General features: G+C 39.0%; 1 protein-coding gene across 2 annotated transcripts; it reads right to left on the bottom strand.

Moving 5' to 3' along the window:
• Positions 1–566: 566 nt before the first annotated feature.
• On the bottom strand, positions 567–8,937 carry LOC306832589 (thioredoxin domain-containing protein 6-like). 2 transcript variants are annotated; one of them, XM_079357392.1, is made up of 16 exons: positions 8,735–8,937; positions 8,563–8,620; positions 8,187–8,290; positions 7,996–8,067; positions 7,507–7,623; positions 7,026–7,113; positions 6,791–6,873; positions 6,592–6,684; positions 5,916–6,070; positions 5,375–5,571; positions 4,871–5,015; positions 4,680–4,787; positions 4,378–4,529; positions 4,133–4,277; positions 1,904–2,377; positions 567–706 (listed from the first exon to the last, which is right to left on the bottom strand). In XM_079357392.1, the coding sequence occupies exons 1-15, from the start codon at positions 8,765–8,767 to the stop codon at positions 2,038–2,040; spliced, it is 1,890 nt and encodes a 629-aa protein (XP_079213518.1). In that variant the 5' UTR covers positions 8,768–8,937; the 3' UTR covers positions 567–706; positions 1,904–2,037. The 2 variants fall into 2 exon arrangements, with proteins under 2 accessions (XP_079213518.1, XP_079213519.1); XM_079357393.1 differs by lacking the exon at positions 8,187–8,290 and having other exon boundaries at positions 8,735–8,752.
• Between the last annotated feature and the right edge of the window lie 11,513 nt (positions 8,938–20,450).

Here is a 20,450-nt window from a genome sequence, read left to right as displayed (position 1 = left end):
CTGATATAGGGAGGAAAACAATTGTAATTTATTTTTTAAATGTGTAAGGCCTAAAGCAATAAATCTAACTTAATAGGATATTGTTTTCAACATTCATAAGGATGCTAATTAATCCAAGGGAAGTTATCTGCAATTATAAAGCTAACCTGCTGTTATTAAGCTCAAAGGAAAAGAATTTAAGCCTGCTCACATTCATATTGTCACAGCATGGTTGTTGGACCTGAAAATGGCATCTGTCATCTGCAGGCAAATCAAGATAGACTGAAGAGAGTGAGCCCCCTTCTCTAGCTACAGAAAAAAAACCTTTTATAAACCCTGGAATAATAAATGTTTTGTGCTGACTACAATCCTGGTCAGGGTCGCGTATTTTACAGCTGCTTAGAGGATCCAAGGCAGCATGTAGACAGCTAATCTTGTCAGCAGAGTATAAAAAAGAAAAAAAAACAACCCCTTTCAAAAAGGAATGTGATGGCAGATTGTATTGTCCCACCACCTACATACAGTATACAAAGCATGTAAACAGAAAACATCTTCCTTTGTTATTTCATGATTCATAGGATGACAGATTTTCATTTTTTTACAATATATTACAGAATAAACCTTTAGCGCCAGAGAAATGACTAAATGTGGGACTTGATTTAGTTTGAGAGCTCTGGATCGTCTCCTCTGGTCTGTGGGCTGCCAGGGTTTGAATTCTGTGGTTCACCTGCAAGTCAAAGGGTGAAAAAACAAACCATATATAAATAGTCTGTACAGTGGTATCTTGCAACAAATAGAATAGTTCATTGGTATAAATAAGTGCACCACACTCCCCCACTCACCTCCCCAGGAAGGAATAAAGTAACTACACGCCACCAACCCTCTAAAACTAGAGGTCAGGTTATACATTAGTGTTAACGATTACTATGCTGTTTTGAGTTTTAAAGATTTTATGTCCATTTACAGGTCAGTTTACTTGCAAATGTATATTAACTTCTCTGTATTTACCAAAGTTCCTACATGTACCCTTAAAACATACCCACATTTGGGAAACAGCTGTATAAATCAACCACAGGACTCAATAAGGCACACCATTCCTCTTAAACCTATTATTATGCCCACAAAATGAGATGACAGATTATAGATTACCTATTTGAATAAATATTGCCCTCAACAGTCAACCCAGCAAATAAAGACGTGTTCAAGTCCCTTGACAAAGAGAGCAAAAGCTTATATTTTATATCCCCATGACAACCGATGTTAGTGTGTTTCGAAGATTAATGGTGCTATTTTTCAGAATCAGAAGAGAGAACTTCTCTCATTCGTAGAAGCTTTTTGAATCGGGTCATTAGAAAGAGACATATCTGTTTGCTTTTCCCAGGACAAAAAGCAGTGATTGCTGTGCAGCGATTCAGGAGATGGATTCTCTGAAAGGTACAGCACACACACAGGAGGTCCAATTGAACCTCTGCAAAGCAAATTCTAAATTCTAACCATGAAAACGACTAAAGGTAGGTTTGTTTGCAGTCATTGGACATAAAAAAAAAAGTGACATTTTAAATATAACAAGTTCAAATATGAATGGTGGTTTGAGGCAGGTCATCAAATCTATTCAAAAAGTAGTCTGGGATGATTTTGTAGTCTTATAACCATATTACTTGAACTGTTATGTGGTTAACAGCATATCCAACAATAGAAATTACAACCTGAGCAGCTTTTTATTTAGCTGTTATGAATAGGAAAATGTAACAAAAACAATTTTGGCTGTGCTCATTCTATACATTGGACATATTTTATTGAGTGAGTCCGGCCTTTGCTGGTCTGTTGAAACATGTATCATACAGAAAAGCAGGCTTAGGGATTTATCCTCTGAATTTTTGACAGATGATGATGTTGAAACCTTTCATTCATACTTCATCCATACCTTTGGGTTGTTGGCTACCAGACGTTTATTCAGGTGATCTTGAAATTTCTGAGTTTTCGTCATCTGAATCTCGATCTTTTGCTGAAAAGAAAATTAATACTGTGCTTAAAGCATTTGTTAGTTCAGCCATCACGCTAAGTGCTGAATAAATTTCTGTGAAACCCCGTTGGTGTGACAGATGGAATCACCGTCACACACATCATATGATTACCTAAAATGGTTGTGGCAGTCTCTCCACCGCTGGTGAGCTCTGTGTCTGAGCTGATGTCACCAAAGATAAGTCGTATCTCCTCTTCTGCTTGCGTCTCACTGGAGGACCCATGGACTGAGTTGCGGAGGATGTCGGAGGCAAAGCGGGCCCTCAGTGAGTTTGGGGATGTAGCCTTAGCTTGGTCAGGATCTGTGGGACCCATCATGGCCCTAAAATCCTCCACTGCATTTTCCTTAGTCAGAACAAGCATCAAACAAGGTCCGCTAAAGAAAACAATGACAGTAACAGAGGGTCACTTTCTGTTAAAAAGAGCAACCTTAGATTGAATTCTCTCAGTAAGCAGTGAACTTGGTCACATCACCTCTTCTGTTAACAAAACGTTGCCAACACGTCGAGCCTAATTTTGAAACTGTAATGTTTTTAAATGACATTTTTTCATCATGTTTTTTTTTCAACTGTTCAGCAGCACAGGGTCTCCTGTGTCTTATGTTATGCTTCATAATGCTCCAAATGTTTTAAATATCAATTCAAGACTGCTGGCAGCAATACAATCTCATCTAGTTATCTTTTACTACGGAGACACGCTTTTGTGATGTTGTCTGATGTGCAGTACATACTGTATGGTTCAGCATTCAGGTGACTTGAATTTGTGCAGGTAAATGATGCTTAGTGCTGTGCTCATGGTGGATTAATGTTGGCTGTTTGTAAATAAATGAGTAAGGTCTAGACCTGCTCTTTTTGTTTACTGTCTTAAGATTACAATTTTATATCATTGGCAGTAGGCTATACAAACAAAGATCAATTGATTCATTGACCAATTAACTAATGCATCCCAATACAGTACCATTAGAGATACTGTTTTTTGAACTGCGATAATAAGCTGAACAGAAATTCTAGTTTTGACTCATCAGACACTTAACCACTTTTAAATGAGCTCTGGTTTAGTAATAGTGGCTGCTGTTTCTGTATGGTAGAGTTTCAGCTAGCATTTGAGGATACAGCGATGAACTGAGCTCTTAGATGATGTCTTCTGTTAGTTTACATGAGCCCATGTTGTGATTGATGTTCACTACGGAATCTAATCTGTTTTTTTTTTAATGCAGGGCAATTTGTGGGCCAGAACGTCATGGCCATCCATTACTGACATTTTGCCTTGTCCCTCTGGATTACTTCAGATTCTGTGAATCTATTTGATGTTATGGACTGTAGACGAGGAAATCCCCAGATTCTTTGCAATTTTTTGTTGAGAAAAGTTTTTCATTGCAATATTTTCCAGCACAGTCCTTCACAGAATGGAGAACCCTTTCCCATCCTCACTTCAAATATCCTCGGCCTCTCTAGGGATTCTCCTTTTATACAAAATCATGTAACTGAGCTGTTGCTTGTTAAACTTAGCATGTGTAAGACATTCCACCTGTTCTTTCTTTTGAGGAATTTCACTACCTTTCCAACCTTTATTGCCACTGTCATGCAAAACATGTTCTTTTTTTAGGTTTTTTCTTGTACTTTTTTAAAGAGTTGGGCATGTCATTTTCCCAAAACGTTTCTCAGTTTCAATATATGATAATCTTGTCATTTTGCTCTTTTAACTAGATACAACATCACAGCATAGCTTCTCAGCCAGGTGTCAAGTTACTTTGTAGACATTGTACGTTTAATTTAACACATGGGGCCTCTTTCACACTGATTAGAATATAAAAACACCATTAAGGCTAAGCCTGAGCTGATATTAAAGGAGAGTGACAGTAAAGGTAGTTTCTCAGGCTGTAGCGAGCAGTTGTGTAACAACTGAGTGAAGGGACTAATCAGAGCGGAAGATAACTCCAAAATCTATGTGTGTGGTGGGACAAAGAAAGAAATTGAGATGGACTTGCCTCTTGCCCCAGGCTGCCTAGATTCTAAGCTACAGAGATTACAGTTAAAAGTGCTGTTAAACTTGCAGCACTAATGAGAAAGAGGGCAGGTCTGCTAGGGTCATTTTGGCCTTCTCCTCTGGCTGTGTTCAGGGGTAGACTAACCTACACATGTATTCAACCAGTTGACTGAAGAAAGGCTTCTCTCTGTGCTCTTTGTAAAACTCCTCAGCTGTCTCCCTTGACAGCATCGTCTCCTTCAGCTGCGTAACAGAGAAACCAATACCATAGATCTCCTCCAGAATCTTTTCTGTTGGAGAGAATGGAAAATAATGAATGAGGAAGATATAATTACCCCTACAGATCTTCATATAACGTTTTTTGTTTGTTTAAATGACAAAAAAAATTACCTTTGTGTTCCTCAATGGCATCAGGTTTGATCATTGCCAGCATTTGCTGTTTAGGGAAGATGAAGTTGATCTCTCGTTCTGCGTCTTCATGGTTTGCACTGCCGTGGAGTGGGTTGATAGATTCGCTCTCCAAAGCAAACATGGCCCTCAGACTAAGTGAGGAGACATGTACAGTATAGGGTCAGATTTACAGGTATGTTTAGACTGTGGGCTACCATCTTCCCTTCACAGCTAATGTCTGTTTATTTCCAGGAATTCTCAGTTATTTAATTGTATAAAGGAAAGAACAACACATCACTTACCATTCAGGTCTCTCCTCTCTGGCTTGATTGATGTCAGAAGGGCCCAGAATGTTCCTCCAGTGTTCAATGGCCCCCGTTCTGGCCAGAGCCAAAGCTAACACGGGCCCACTGTTCAATAACACATTTTCAATACACTTCTGCAGTAACAAACTAATCTTTAGATTAATTTCACTTTAAGTAGTGTAAGTTACCTGGTCATGTTTTTGAGCAGTGCAGGGAAGTGGTCCTCCTCGACATGTTGGAAGTAAAACTGTCTGACCTGCTCCTCTGTTAACGTCAACTCTCTTTTCAAAACCACGGTGAAGCCTGACTCGTCGATTTTAGCCAGGATCTTTTCTGCAGTACAAAAGATGAAAAATATAAACTTACACCCCACTTTCTTAGGTGTGCAATTCTCATGTTAGTCTGATGCAACAAATCCTGGTTCAAAACCAAGCTTGATAATAAAGTTGATAATGTTTTGTTTTTGAGAACTCTTTTTAAAAAGGGCTATATTTAATGTATGATCATTTTGATTTACTGAGTTGGTTGTGATATTTTAATTAAGGGTGCAAATTAAAGCTGCAGCTGATTAATTCAACCCTTTGCTAAGAGAATCAAGACACAGTCCCACGATATCAATAAAAAAAAAACAAGTAAGTGTTTGTATCTGTGCTAGCACACCAGTGTACTTGTGTATTTGGCACGGACCCCACCTCTGTTCTCTTTGGCAACGTCAGGCCGGATAAGAGCCAGTGTCCTCTCCACACGCTCTTCCTCCCCATCCTGCCCTGTCACTGATGCTGTCCTAAAGTTGGGGAAGAGGAAGGCGAGCTCCCTGCCGGCCTGGTCAATGTCCTCACTACCGTGCACTGCGTTGAACAGTGCCTGTGTGCCGTATTGTGCCCGCAAACTGCAGGAAGCCAGGGGGGAGACAGGAGAGGAGAGCAGATGGTTGCTCGGCTGGTGCTCAACCAGAGAGAAGCATAATGTTTGGGTGTGTCTGACAGAGCAGGCGAGAATGTGCTGTTCAATCGCTTTTGCGGACTTAAGCCTGAGATTTTTTTTCACACAATCAACAGTGCATGAATAATGTCTGTGCTGTAAACAAATGTTCTGCTTCACAAAGACACAGGCACAATCATTTTTGAACAACAAATCAAACTGTAGCTTACATTTTCAATGTCATGTTTGATTTAAAAAAAAAAAAATTTAATTCTTTTTTGTGAATTTATAATATATATTACAATAACTAACCTTTCTGGCCTCTCTTTCCTGGCTTCCTCATTATCTGCAGGGCCAATGAACTCACGCCATGCTGCTACAACATTGGCTGAGTCCTCAGCCTGAGATAGTACCAGGATATGGGACGGACCACTGGACATAAACTGCACCAAGTCATCGAAGTAAACCTACAAACCACCATCATATACACACAAGAGCATGAACATAGGTTAGTGTAATACATTTATGCTAATGCTATCCATTTGTAACCCTTTATAATTCATGCAGATAACTCTGCATGAATTAAAACTAAAAGTCAGACAAAATGTCTTTTTAAGATCATTATTGCTTTACTTGGCCATTTATTCCCACGTTTTGTTTTTTAGAATCTCCAATGATTTAGTCTCATCACAAACAGCGTGATAAGCAAAAACACAAAAGCTGCTAACAAAGCAGATCTATTTTGAGCCCTGTGCAGAAATGCAGATGGGGGCATGATGTGTTGTAAACTAATTGAACGATTTTGCCCTGGTCTTGACTCTCCTCCCATCAGGGTGTTGGTAAAATATGCATGTGGCCTAAACAAACCATCCAGATATACCTTATCACTGAGCAGTGTGACTCTAATACCAAGTGCTGTAATCAGTTAAAGACATGAGTGTGATCGTCTGTGGATAGTTGCTCCTATTCTTCTCCTTTGTCACCACACCTCTTCTGCTTTGTGCTGGTAAAAGTCTCGAGCTTCGACCTCGGTCAGTGTGCGCTCTTCATTGGCCAGGATCTCAAATCCAGCGTCCTGAATCTAACCAATGGAGAAGTGTCAGATAGTTAACTAACGTCAACAAGGGAACAAATCAGGTTTTTTTAATTGAATTGGATGTTTCCTTCTATAAATGTGAGCAGTGTACCTTCATAATGATCTCATTTGCCTTGCCATGAGCAACAGCATCTGGTTTGATGATTGCAACTGTGTAGGATTGACTGGCAGGAACTACAGGAGAAAAGGGCAGCCCAAAGATTGGTAAGGGGTAGTAATTAAAAGAACACTGGTGTAGGAATATTTGTAATCGCAGTTACAACAGTACCAGTATTTATGCAAATAAAAAATATTGAGAGCGAATGATAATGTTGCCTTCACATCACCGATTATGCTGTCATCATTTTCTGACTGTTTAAGTGTCTCCTCCTCTTCTTCGGCCTTCTCATCATCCACCAGACCATTATCTTTAACCTGACAGACACAACAAATACAAACACTGTAACACTACAGTATATGTTAGCCAGTAAACCATAAATGTTATTAATATATACTTTTGTGATTTAAATACGTGTGCGTGCCTGCATGTGCCTTCATGATTATTGTCAGACTAACGGATTCATTTTGGCTGAATATGATTTAGTCTAATCAGTTTTATGGTTCTGGTGATGTGCGTGCTGACTCATTTTCACATTGTCATGACTCACTGTGACATTTGATTGCAATCCAGTTATTATTAATGCAATTATTTAAAACAGTGCTATTTCTACTTGACCGGACAAAATATGAGCTGTGAAAAAAGCTCTATTGTTTGAGCACCTCCATTAATATAACTGTGTGGGTAAGTGTGTGCATCTTAAGGCTCACCGCTCTGCGTTCACCACCTTGCTCCAGGACCAACTTCTCCTTGCTCAATTCCTCTACAATCATCCTCTGAAGGAGAGGAGCATTTGCCCCTCGCAGCACTGCCACAAGCTCTCCACCCTGTTCATGAAGAAAAAAAAGGAAAATTCCTCACAACAAGCAACGACAGAGATGTTGACCCATGTGAGTAAGCAACCTAAGAAACAAAAAAAAATCATATAAACTACTTCCTAAATATAGATAATAAAAAATGAGAATAAATAAGGGGCAGAATTTTGCCTTTTTACCATGAGGATCATGACCCTTTAGTGCACAGTATTTTAGCGTAGCACAAAGGTGATATATAAATATTATTAAAAAATAAACAGATAAAAGTAGAAATTATTGGGAAGGAAATAGTACATATTAAGTAGATAGATAGTTTTATAGTTTATAAAGATGAAATGAAAATATAAAAAATTTTCGCACACACACACACACAGCTGCACTCACCCCAAAGAAGAGAAAGGTGGGCTCACATTTCCCTCGATACCGCTCCAGTGCATCAATGCTGTCTGCCTCTGCCTACAGCACACACACACACACGCACACACGCACACACACACACACATTTAGTCTTGAGTTTCCCATCACACTTTCTTGTTTTAAATTAAATTATTTACATGAATTCATTCAGTGCTTACTGTGGCAAAATGTAGAAGATCATCACTCAATTCGTTCTTTATCTTTCTTAGTAGGCTAACTACAGCTCGACAGGGTCCACACCACTGTTGGTACACATCCACAACTAGAGGAGGAGATGAAGTGTGTATGTGTGTTGGGGGGGAGTATATGAAATATGTTACATTCATAAATCCTACATGCAGTTATCCTATTAACCACAACGCGGCAGCAGCATGCAATAAATAACAGCTCAGTGATAGACTTCAAACAATCTGTGAAGTCGTAGTCTCATAAGCAGATGTTTAGTGCTGTAATGATGTAAAAATTGGCTACTCCTTAAACGGGATGCAACAGCGGTTATTATAATTATTATAAATTATAAAGCGAACTAACTACCTGTTAAACCTTTGGTGGCAAGCATCTCTTCCCACAGCTCCTGGTTTGTGACAGAGGTCTGGACAATGTAAAGGGAGTTAGTTGAGCATTTAAACTCGTATCAAAGGTTGTCATAAGAAGCTAAAAACTCTCTTCAACATTAATTTAACAGTAGACGTGCTGGGTTTCCAACCTGCAAACTTGCTTCTTTCTTCTTCGCAGCCATTTGAATTTTGCGACAAATTAAAATATAGGCTATAATTAAGAAAGATAGTAAGCACCAGATTAAGTGAGTAAGTACGTTAAATTAAGCGACTTGAAATGCTAACATGCCAAGCTATTAAACTTCTGAGGTGAATCAAGCGTTTGTTTGGCCCTTTAGTTGCTAAGCAACGAAGCATTCCGACTTCCGGTAATATTGGCATATTTACACGGAAGTAGATTTAACTGAAACTTTTCTTTTAGACTACACGTTACATTTTAACAGAATGACCACTTTGCACCTTGAGTTTATTGTTTGGCTATTTTTTCCATAATGAAAACATAAATAAATCTGCAGGTCTTGGTGATATGTTTGGATTAACATCCCCAAATTTTGTGCTCATTTCTTGTCTTTATGAGACATTTCTGTTTTAAACTAGTTAGGTTATGAGCACCAGCCATAAATACAATAGAACAATTATAGAATCCCTTGACTCATTGTTAATGACTGAAGGAGAGATTACATTTCATTGAAATTATATGAAAACCTCTTTTTACTGTATGTATTTCACATACTGCTGCATATGGAGCTTTTAGATTACCTTTATCCGCGAAGGCAGCAAAACATCTTTTATGTGATAAAGAGAGGACTGAGGGGCCCCGGCTCTGTGAACTGGTGTTTGTCACTTTGTGAGTTTGATTGTACTGCTTACCTTGTTGCCGCTGCATTCTCAGTCACAATATGTTACACATGGCGGGCCATAGAATGACAATGTATTGTAAGATCCTTTCTGTGCATTAATAGGTGTGTGTGATCATTTTACTGATTGGATGAACCAGCAATTTGATAGAGCTGTACTGAGGTGATAAACACATGAATGGACTCACTGTTCACATGAGGGAATTCACTGTTACAAGATTACTTGATGACTTGAAACAGTTTTTTACCAAACTACAAAACCTTTTCTGCTTTAATATGCTCTAATATGTTAATTTTCTGCCTTTTTGTTTCCTTCTATGACAGAAAACTGCATACTGTGTGTCTTTAAGTTTTGGACTTCTGGTCTGCCAAAGAGGAAGTTTAAAGATTTCATCTTTAATCTGGAAAAAACACATATTAGTTCCAAGGATTATACGATTAACAAACCAAACTATCAATAGAGTAACTTGCTGAAAATAAGTCTTGTTCAAAGCCCTTTTATTAATCAAATATGCCTTATCTAAGTCTAATTTCAAGAGTGACAAGTTCAAATATGACGTACAGTACTAAAGAAAGCATGATGTGTTTTATGTTTGCTTACATTTTTTATAAATGATAAAGCTGTGTTTGGTATATGTTGTTTACATGGATTTATGTAAGTAATTAGATTTGATCCGGAGCAGCACCATAGCAGTAACATATCATTCCTTTTGTGTTTTAAAACTAAAACTGACAGTGACACCTCAACAACATTTCCATCCAACTGCAACATTTTATTTAATGGTGGAATAGGTTCTCTGCAGAGATCAGACCACTTTTGCATGCTCTTCCCACATGAATTTCAATGAACTGCTGCACTCATGGTGTTCAGCTCCAAAGCTTCTTCCATCACAGAGTGGGCCTATAGAAAAAGGTTGAACAATTAGAGTTTTCAGCAAAAGGACAAATCACAGTGTAATGTGTCAACAAGCCACATAAAATGACACATAAACAATAGAAAAAACAGGATCCTTTATACCGTCATCAACAGACTCACAATTTGTTTTTCTCCCACTGTGCTGTTTCGGCTGTATGATATGTTTCTATTAGTGACCCCATGGCACACTCTGAGCACATTATGCAGCCAGATGGGAACCGCAATCACCTCCCCTCCATCATGGTAGCTCTGACAAGGTCCTGACACAGTGTTTGCCTGCCGAAACAACATTCATACTGTGCGTAAGTTGCAGGCCTGCTAATTTTCATTAGAGAGATGCAAGGAAGGGATTGCTTTTGTTTCATCAAGTCGATGAAAAACATTGATTTGAGGCTTTTTGTCCTCAGTATCAGAATCAGCTTTATTGGTCATGGTATGTTTCACACTCAAGGAATTTAACTTTGGTACACTGTGCTCTCTATGTACAATGTAAACATTAAATATTGACAATCAACTAAAAATATAAACAACTAATGAAAGACTTACATGTACCAGACTACAAGTCCTGTTTGCCAAATTCTGAATAGTGACCTTTGTGTCATCAAATGTCAACAGTAATGACTGCTGCTGTCGGCTCAGTTGACTATAGGCTGAACAGATATGCTGCTGAATGCTAAAATGTTATTGTTCAGTCCCAGGGGAATGAACCTAGAGAAGATTGTCAAAGGGTGTTTCAATGCCATGTCACTATTTCATTCAAAACTATTTGCAATTGATCACCGCAACCATGTCTTGACAAGGAATGGCTGAGTAGTTTTGAAATCAATATGTTTGTAGTACATAATTTGACGGCTGGTCAGTAATCATGCCTTTAGAGTTTCAATTGATCTTGCAAATATTCTCCATAATGATGGTGCACCAACAATAATGAGAAACACATTCTTTTTGCTTTTATTTTAAAAATATTCTCAGACTCATCTTGGCTCCTCCTGTGGTAACAATCTTCTGTGACCTTGACCTGTACACTTGAATTATGTCTCAATTTTGGCTGAAAAAAAATGTTATCATAAACACCAAACAACATACTTTTCACCATCAACCCTTGACTAAATTCAGAGAAAATCAATCTGCAGAATTTTAGTCTTTGCCACAGACTATTTGTCTGATTGACTCTGAATGTGTTTGCTTTGAGTTGAGTTAGATGTTTCCATAGTTCTATGTAGGTCTTCTGTTGGTCCCTCAATAGGGCTCCCATCACTGACTCAGAGAAACCACTTATCATCGTCCCTGGTGGATTGCTGTTAATCTCTACTCAGTGATGAAAGAAGCAGAGGATTTGAGGCTATGGCAGTTCTGAAGATTAATCTCCATTAGCACATCTTAAGCACAGAAGTCATATTTAAGCCTCATTAAAGAAGAACTCAATTTGTTGTGTTTATTTTTGGAAAGGCTTCATCCCACCATAGGCCCACAGGGTTTTGGTTTAATTGTTCCAAAGCAAATGTTGTGGAAATCCCAATCTGTTGCATCATGCATTTGAGAAGTTAAAAAAAAAGTATATATACATACTGTATATATCTTAGTTTGTCTTCTTGTCATTGTCTTTATACTTCCCCGCACAGTTTGTTTTACAAACAGCAGACTAATGTAAGTGCCACAGGGCTGCAAAAGTATTTATTTTCATCATGTATTTACAATTTGCAGCAACAGCACTTCATGAAACGATCCTGTGAAAACTTTGAGATTACGTATTTAATCATTATGTCAATCCTACCGCTGACTGTTACTCCGGTGTGTCACTCTTTGCAGTGCCCAGACCAGAGCACAACAGATCAGGGGTAATCAGCCCCTCTTATAATGCACTATAGAATGATTATCAAAAAGTGCTCAAATAAGACACACTGATATCACCAAGCCAATTTAAGAGCATCATAAACAAGGTGTTGACAGAGGCGTGAAAGGCCATTTGTGTATTTGTATGCATGGAGTAACTATATACATTTAAGATAAGGGCTCTCTCGACCTTTCTTGTTAAAAGCTCTCTTTGATGTCTTGGTGTAGGCTACATGTTCCCTTCAGTTTAATACCATAACAGCCCTCTAACCAATTAAATCCCCAATAAAAGTGTATTTCAATAGATTTTTAAAAACTTTTCATTGAGTACTGTAAAAAGTTGTGCTTCTTTATAGATCATTTGCGTATGAGGATCATTGATGCATCACAGTTTAGAACTTTGTTTTTCAAGAGGGCACTGTTGCCTTAACATTGAACCAGCTCTCCAAGTGATTTGCTCCTCCCAACACATGCACACAAACAACAAGCGAGAGAGAGAGACACACACACTGCTCCACAAGCTTTTTAATAGCTGGAAAGCCATGTGCTTCCAGTATGCTGGTTGCATGCTTATCAGCTCTTCCAGGCCTAAAACCTATTCCGTAAGCAATACAGCAATTGAATACAGAAATGGCTTAATTTTATGCTGGCACATTTTTATAAAGTCGTGGTGTATAATGACAAGTACTCACAATGAAAGAATTAGAGGCACTTTATTTAATCTTACTATTCTATCAGGCTGTTTTTAGGAATGACAACTATGTTTTTGTGTGATAAGGTGCCCGCTGTTATTAAACACAGCCACTGTTAGCTTTTCTCTCAGCCAACTTCCAATTTTCCCTTTGTATCATGACAAGCGTGACCATGTGCAGCTCTGTGCTTTAAAGCAAAAACGAGCACTCCAACAGGGACATGGTTTGTTCTTTCTCATCTTCATTGATGGAGAATTTATACAGAGTGAGGGAAAATAGAGTGAGCCAAAGAAGTTTGAGAGGGAGTGTAGACAGGCAATCCGTCTGTCTCACATACAGACAGACTGAGATGGTGATTGACTGTAGTCTGTAAAAACAGGAGGGAGCCTTCGTCTCTTTTTCTGTGACAGGCAGCTCTGCCAGTGACAGAGGAAGCCAGTGTGGAGGAAGTCATCTGCATCTAAATAAAGACCGCCAATGGCTTTGTCAGAGTCCATTAAGCAAATTGCCATATTTGATAAATGCATCTAGCAAGTCCTCTTTTTTTCCACCCCTTTGTAACATCAGCCTGGAGCAAAAGTGCCTTTTGTTTGATTTTCAAAACGGGAGGAACTAGCAGTGAGATGAGAAAAAAAGATTCAATTAAATTATAATTCAGATGAACATTTTGACTGATTTGTGCATTGTATGATGCATGAGATGGGTCGCTTCCTATCAGGTGCACAGTGAAGGAAAATCACTCACGGCTTTATGGGCCTGTTTTGATTGAATTTTAGAGCTGCGTGATTACCTTTGCAATGATTGTTAGTCCTTTAATCTTAGGACCTTTCAAATTATTATTTGTTGTTTGAGGTTCATAGGAAGTAAAGTTAAAGCCTATAGCTTTACACCGTAGTTTGAATGGCTGTCTTAGTCTAACAAGGCAGACAATTTTGTACCATTTCACACTTAATTAAAGTGCAGTGACTGTCTGGCATCATTAGAGCCAGGGTTTTGTTATCTGTCAAAGCTGAAACAGGTCCAGGTTAATAGCTGCACCGGCTCAGTCCACTTATTCAGCCCTGCTGCTTCTAGAGAGACTCATTTCCCAGATCTGCTGCTCACCTGTTCTCTTTATTTAGAATAACTCTGAACTGCTGAAGACTGAAAAGCAGAAACCTAAATCATGTATGTCTATCTGGTTTTCTAAAAATTTCCTTTCCATAAAATATTTGTACTTATACCCTCTGTATACATTCAAAGAGATGTATGTGACAAGGTAGGCCATCAGTAAAGAAGACTCATTGTATCTAAGTACCTCATCATCAGTCATTCGTATTGTCATATGTACGTTATGTATGTTTTCTACCTTTTAACCGTGTGATAAAGAAGATGCTTAAAATGTGACACAATGTACACCATATTCTCTTTGTATTTTCATTCCTTATTTTTATTTAATTTAAAATAATGTTTGTAGGCGGACTACTGTGTATACTGGCTTTCTATTTTATTTCTGTCTTTCTGCTTTAGTTATGGGAAAAAAAAGATTAATTGCTTGCATGCTTAATCCCACTTTGCATTAAACCCTCTGTTTCTGATGCGAGGAGAAGAGGAAGTAAAGGATATATTTGATTTCTGTAGACATGGAGTAGAGGTTAAAGCTAATTATCAACATTATCCAAGAAAAACAAAGTGGGGCACAGTGAAGGCGTGATTCTGAGCTGTGAACCCAAGTGTAAGCGACAGAAGCCTGGGATGTAAAGTTAGCTTTGCTCTTCTCACCCCAGAAGCTGTCATCAACACCCCACTCACAGACACAAAAACACCATCAGGACCTCCAGGAGATTGGCCTTGCCTGCTATCTCTGATTGGCCTTCAATACTGATAATTCAAAGTGATACCTTGTCCTAGCTGGAGAAAAAAGCTCCCAGGCAGGAGTGGTGGAAGGGGAAAAGAAAGAAGAAGTCAAATCAGAGCTATTAAGTCGATTAGGAGTTATCTGCAGCATAGCGTGTAATTGGTTTTGTGTTATCACTGTAACGTCAGATAGGTGCTAATTGAAAAGACAGTTTGTTAGTGCGGAGACAGTCATTGGAGGGTTAGGTTGTGGTTTAAAGGTCTTGTTTCAGATAGCCTCCCAAGTGATTATAGATAATAGACTGCTTCTGTGGGTGTTTTCTGATTCTCTCAGATGTTATTCCCCTAGCAGTTTTCTGCTGATTTCCTCCTCTTTCGCCAGCAGTCTTGGGAGAATGGAACTCAATGTGCTGCTAATAATACGTTTCATTCTAAAGTTTGGATTTTATTCATATTGTTGTACTCATCAACTCTTTTTTTCCCCACTTACAATAACTGCGTTCTGGTGTACTTGACAAAAGCATTGTGTCTAAGTCAGGACACTGACTTAGCAAATACGAGCAAATACTGCAATCCCACCAATCTATTTCATTGTTGTTGTTTTTGTGAATGTAGTGGCAGTTACTGTTAGAGAAATGCTATGCTTTTTTTAACTTTTAGTTGTACTTACTGTTCTTTAAAAAATGAATGAACATGTATACTAAGATTACAGACTCTAGATAATATACACTCAACAAAAATATAAACGCAACACTTTTGTTTTTGCTCCCATTTGTCATGAGATGGACTCAAAGATCTAAAATTCATTCCAGATACACAATATTACCATTTCTCTCAAACATTGTTCACAAATCTGTCTAAATGTGTGATAGTGAGCACTTTTGCTTTGCTGAGATAATCCATCCCACCTCACAGGTGTGCCACATCAAGATGCTCATCAGACACCATGATTAGTGCACAGGTGTACCTTATACTGCCCACAATAAAAGGCCACTCTGAAATGTGCAGTTTTGTCTCACAGCAAAATGCCACAGATGGCGCAAGCATTGAGGGAGCGTGCAATTGGCATGCTGACAGCAGGAATGTCAACCAGATCTGTTGCTCGGGCATTGAATGTTCATTTCTCCACCATAAGCCGTCTCCAAAGGCGTTTCAGAGAATATGGCAGTACATCCAACCGGCCTCACAACCGCAGACCACGTGTAACCACACCAGCCCAGGACCTCCACATCCAGCAGGTTCACCTCCAAGATCGTCTGAGACCAGCTACTCAGACAGCTGCTGAAACAATTGGTTTGCATAACCAAAGAATTTCTGCACAAACTGTCAGAAACCGTCTCAGGGAAGCTCAACTGCATGCTCGTCGTCCTCATCGGGGTCTTAACCTGACTCCAGATCGTCGCCGTAACAGACTTGAGTGGGCAAATGCTCACATTCGATGGCGTCTGGCACGTTGGAGAGGTGTTCTCTTCACGGATGAATCTCGGTTTACATTGTTCAGGGCAGATGGCAGACAGCGTGTGTGGCGTCGTGTGGGTGAGCGCTTTGCTGATGTCAATGTTGTGGATCGAGTGGCCCATGGTGGTGGTGGGGTTATGGTATGGGCAGGCATCTGTTATGGACGAAGAACACAGGTGCATTTTATTGATGGCATTTTGAATGCACAGAGATACCGTGATGAGATCCTGAGGCCCATTGTTGTGCCATACATCCATGAACATCACCTCATGTTTCAGCAAGATAATGCACGGCCCCATGTTGCAAGGATCTGTACACAATTCTTGGAAGCTGAAAATGTCCCAGTTCTTGCATGGCCAGCATACTCACCGGACATGTCACCCATTGAGCATGTTTGGGATGTGCTTGACCGGCGTATACGACAGCGCGTACCAGTTCCCACTAATATCCAGCAACTTCGCACAGCCATTGAAGAGGAGTGGACCAACATTCCACAGGCCACAATTGACAATCTGATAAACTCTATGCGAAGAAGATGTGTTGCACTGCATGAGGCAAATGGTGGTCACACCAGATACTGACTGGTTCTGAGTCCCCAGACCCTCAATAAAGCAAAAACTGCACATTTCAGGGTGGCCTTTTATTGTGGACAGTCTAAGGTACACCTATGCACTAATCATGGTGTCTGATGAGCATCTTGATGTGGCACACCTGTGAGGTGGGATGGATTGTCTCAGCAAAGCAAAAGTGCTCACTATCACACATTTAGACAGATTTATGAACAATGTTTGAGAGAAATGGTAATATTGTGTATCTGGAATGAATTTTAGATCTTTGAGTCCATCTCATGACAAATGGGAGCAAAAACAAAAGTGTTGCGTTTATATTTTTGTTGAGTATAATAAGGACGCCAGGTTGTTAGAGTTTTGGCGTATGTCTAACATGGCAGCAGTCGATTTTACCACTGCCAGACATTTCTGGCCAAACCAGTGCAAGTGAAAATAGGATGACAAAGAAATATTTCTAAAACTCTACGCACATATTTCTAAAATCTCAGACCAAACAAAGCTGTCTGTGTGAGTTGTGACAAAAAAAACAAAAAACCTTTGTGTAGGCTGCAAAAGCTTCTACATTGTCAAGTCACATAAAAACTGCTCCCTGATGTTCAAAAATAAAACTATACAGTAAAGGCAAAGGGTGCCTATATTTTTGAGGTGAAGCTACTTCATGGTAAAGCTTCTGATATGAGCAAGGTGTCCTCTGAGTGCTGCAGATAGCTTTAAATGAGCTGTGAAAATGGAATGTGGAGTTGTGGTCCTTGTCATCTAAATGCAGAGAGCTGAGGTGCTGAGGAACTACCAGCTCTGCCTCAGTCTTTCATCTCTTACATCCACAAATGTCGGTTGACTTCTCGTTCTGTAACAGTGAGGTAAAAGTATATAGCAGCGGAAAAAAATCTCCATTCTTCCATGACAAGCACTGCTAAAATAATAATAAAAAAAATAACTTTTCAGAAACCAATGTTCACTCACCGTAGACAAGTGGGCCTGTTCAGGGTTAAACTTTGGGATGCTAGCATTGATGCTTCTGCTTTATTCAGTGTTGATGGGTGCAGATGGGATGCCTGCAGTCTAGCTGTGAGGAGAGGAAATGCCAAAGAGGCTTGTGCATCTGCTTTTGATGCATGCAGCTAGTATGCATTATTCAAAGATTGAATACAGAAAAGATGATGTGCCTGCAGTCACACGAGAAGATGGACAGCCACCATTTCCTCTGACAGCTTGCTGTTTCCCTTAACGCTGTTCTGTTTCTTTTTAATCAGCACAAGAAAAGCCCCCTTTTAAGACATTTAAAACATTGTGGCTGCTCAATCCAACTAGCACCTTTAACAATATATTCCTTGAAGAGGCATCTACAAATGGCCTCTCAAACAATCAAACACAAAACAAAACCGTATTTGCTCTCATGTCTTCCTGTAATAGTCCTGCAGCCTGCCTTTTGTTTACCTTACAATGGCGATGTTGTATACACACTCTCAGCGGTAGTGGTTCACAGCCATTTAGAGTACAGTACGTGCAGAACATGAAGGTTGATAGAATTAGCCTTGTGTGTAAAGTGAATTGAAAGTGATGTCACATTCACTTTCATTCTGCTGGCTATGCATTTATATCCAAATAGTGTTAGCAGCACACTTGTAGGCAGAGCTAATCTTCTTTACCTTTGAAAGGTATCCCCTGTTCCATGGTGCTAACAGTCTTATTGCATAAAAGTATAAATGGTGATATCCCAAAATGGTGGATTTAGCTTGCTAAGAATTTCAATTTACATCCAAAATCCCTCATCACTTCCCTATTTGCCTTTAAAGAATCAGTCAGCAAACAGCTTCTAATGTAAGATGTCTTACTGCAGATTTTATCTGAATAAGCTCATAAAGCTAGATACTTCTCTTAAGCCGTTTATACTTAAGGCGAACTAGCCGCCTGACAGGTGCTGCTAATCTTAAGTACAAAATGTATTGCATGCCTGCCAGCTAGCCTCTGTCTGTAGATTTATTGTGTACGTGTTGGTAGAGAGAAGAAACACAACCGTAAGATAAGTAGCCATGAGCGGACCGACCCAGTTAACACTTTTTGATAAATTGCAGGTTTAGAAATGTAGGAAAAAACTGGGATATATAACTTAGAGGGACATACATTTAACCAAACTGATTAGATCAGAGTTTCATTCAAAAACATAGCAACAGGACACACTGTGTATTTTGATAATTAAGTGATTAGGAGTCACATGGCATGGAACGACAATGAGAGGAGATTTAAGTCCTAAAATGAAACAAATGTGCAAACATAGGATAACTGTGATTAAAAGGAAAACACACCTTTAAAAATGCAATTCATTAATAATTTGATTTGTATTGTTGTTACTTTTGTAGCTTTCCCATATACAGTCTAAGTGAGAGACATGCCTCCTGCACACGATGAGGATTTTTCATTGATATTTATAGACTTGGTCTTGTCTCTGCTTCATCATGCACATTCTTACAAAACTATTAATGGAAGTAACAAAAATGAGGAAAACATGTTCTGTCTTATCACTTGTAACTTTTTAAGACTGAAAGGCAATAATCTTCATTTGAACATAATCAATGAGCTATTGAGTCAAATCCTTTCCACATTAATTTATAAAGCCAATAATTTGGACGACAAAGACATTCTGCACAGGGTCACAAAACAATGAAGAAAACATAACCCTCCAGATTTCAAACATATGACACAAAGTAAATAAATCACAGAAAAGCTAAAAACACAGTGCACAACCTTTCAGGGCTGAGGCACAAGAACGTTCTAAGCACTGACTTCAGGGAGAATAAGAGGGGGCTGCTCTGATCCAAGAGCACAGTCTGTTTCACAGGCTAAGAGATGTGACAGTGTAAGTACACAGTTCTCTGAGTTTTAGTCCACAGCAATGGATGGCCAGGAGGAACATGTCAGATGATCTCAGGAGGCAGTGCTGTATGGGTTTAGATGGTTGATGATAAAAGAGGGGTCAAGGTCATTCAGGCTTTGAAAACAAACAATGTAACCATAGAATCAGTCTGTGTCCTTTGTGCCATGTCTTCTATAGTTCAGTTGTTCTTAGTAACTACATGTTTCTATTATTATTAGCAACAATAAACAAGTTCAGTTTGATTAAAATGCACAGCTCTTCTGTGTGACAAGTAAGATAAATTCTTTATGTTGCCACTTTCTTGCGGCACCTTATCTTTGACCAATTAAAATGCCACCACATCTACAAGCCTTTCTCAAGGGTCCTAATAATGTCTCACTATAAACTATGGATGTTTTTAAAAAAACAAAAACGATTTTCATCTGTGTGAATTGCACAAATAAATTCAACAATCATTTAGAACCTATTGATCAAATGGATTTTTCCTCCAGCTCCAATGAAAGTGAACTTTCTGAACACGGATACCTTCAATACCTTTCTCAGTATGTGTTGCTGTTGTAGAGTTGTAAAGAGTATCCATACTTCATAATCTTGCCTAAATACAGAATATGTGGAGTATGATTAAAAATATCTCTGAAAGAAGTTTTTCACCTGGAATTTGATAGTTTACACAGATAGTGTGTTGTTTTAGTGCTAATGGGCTGATAGCTAAAAGCTCCATTAAAAGGATTACTGAATGGCTATTTACTTTAACAAAGAAATGCAATCAAGCCTTTTCTAAAAGCATCTCTAGCTGATTGTCTGATTATCCATGAGTGGACTAACTAAA

Source organism: Symphodus melops (genome assembly GCF_947650265.1).
Source record: "Symphodus melops genome assembly, chromosome: 12".
NCBI lineage: Eukaryota > Metazoa > Chordata > Actinopteri > Labriformes > Labridae > Symphodus > Symphodus melops.
This window is presented reverse-complemented; position numbering and strand designations above follow the sequence as displayed.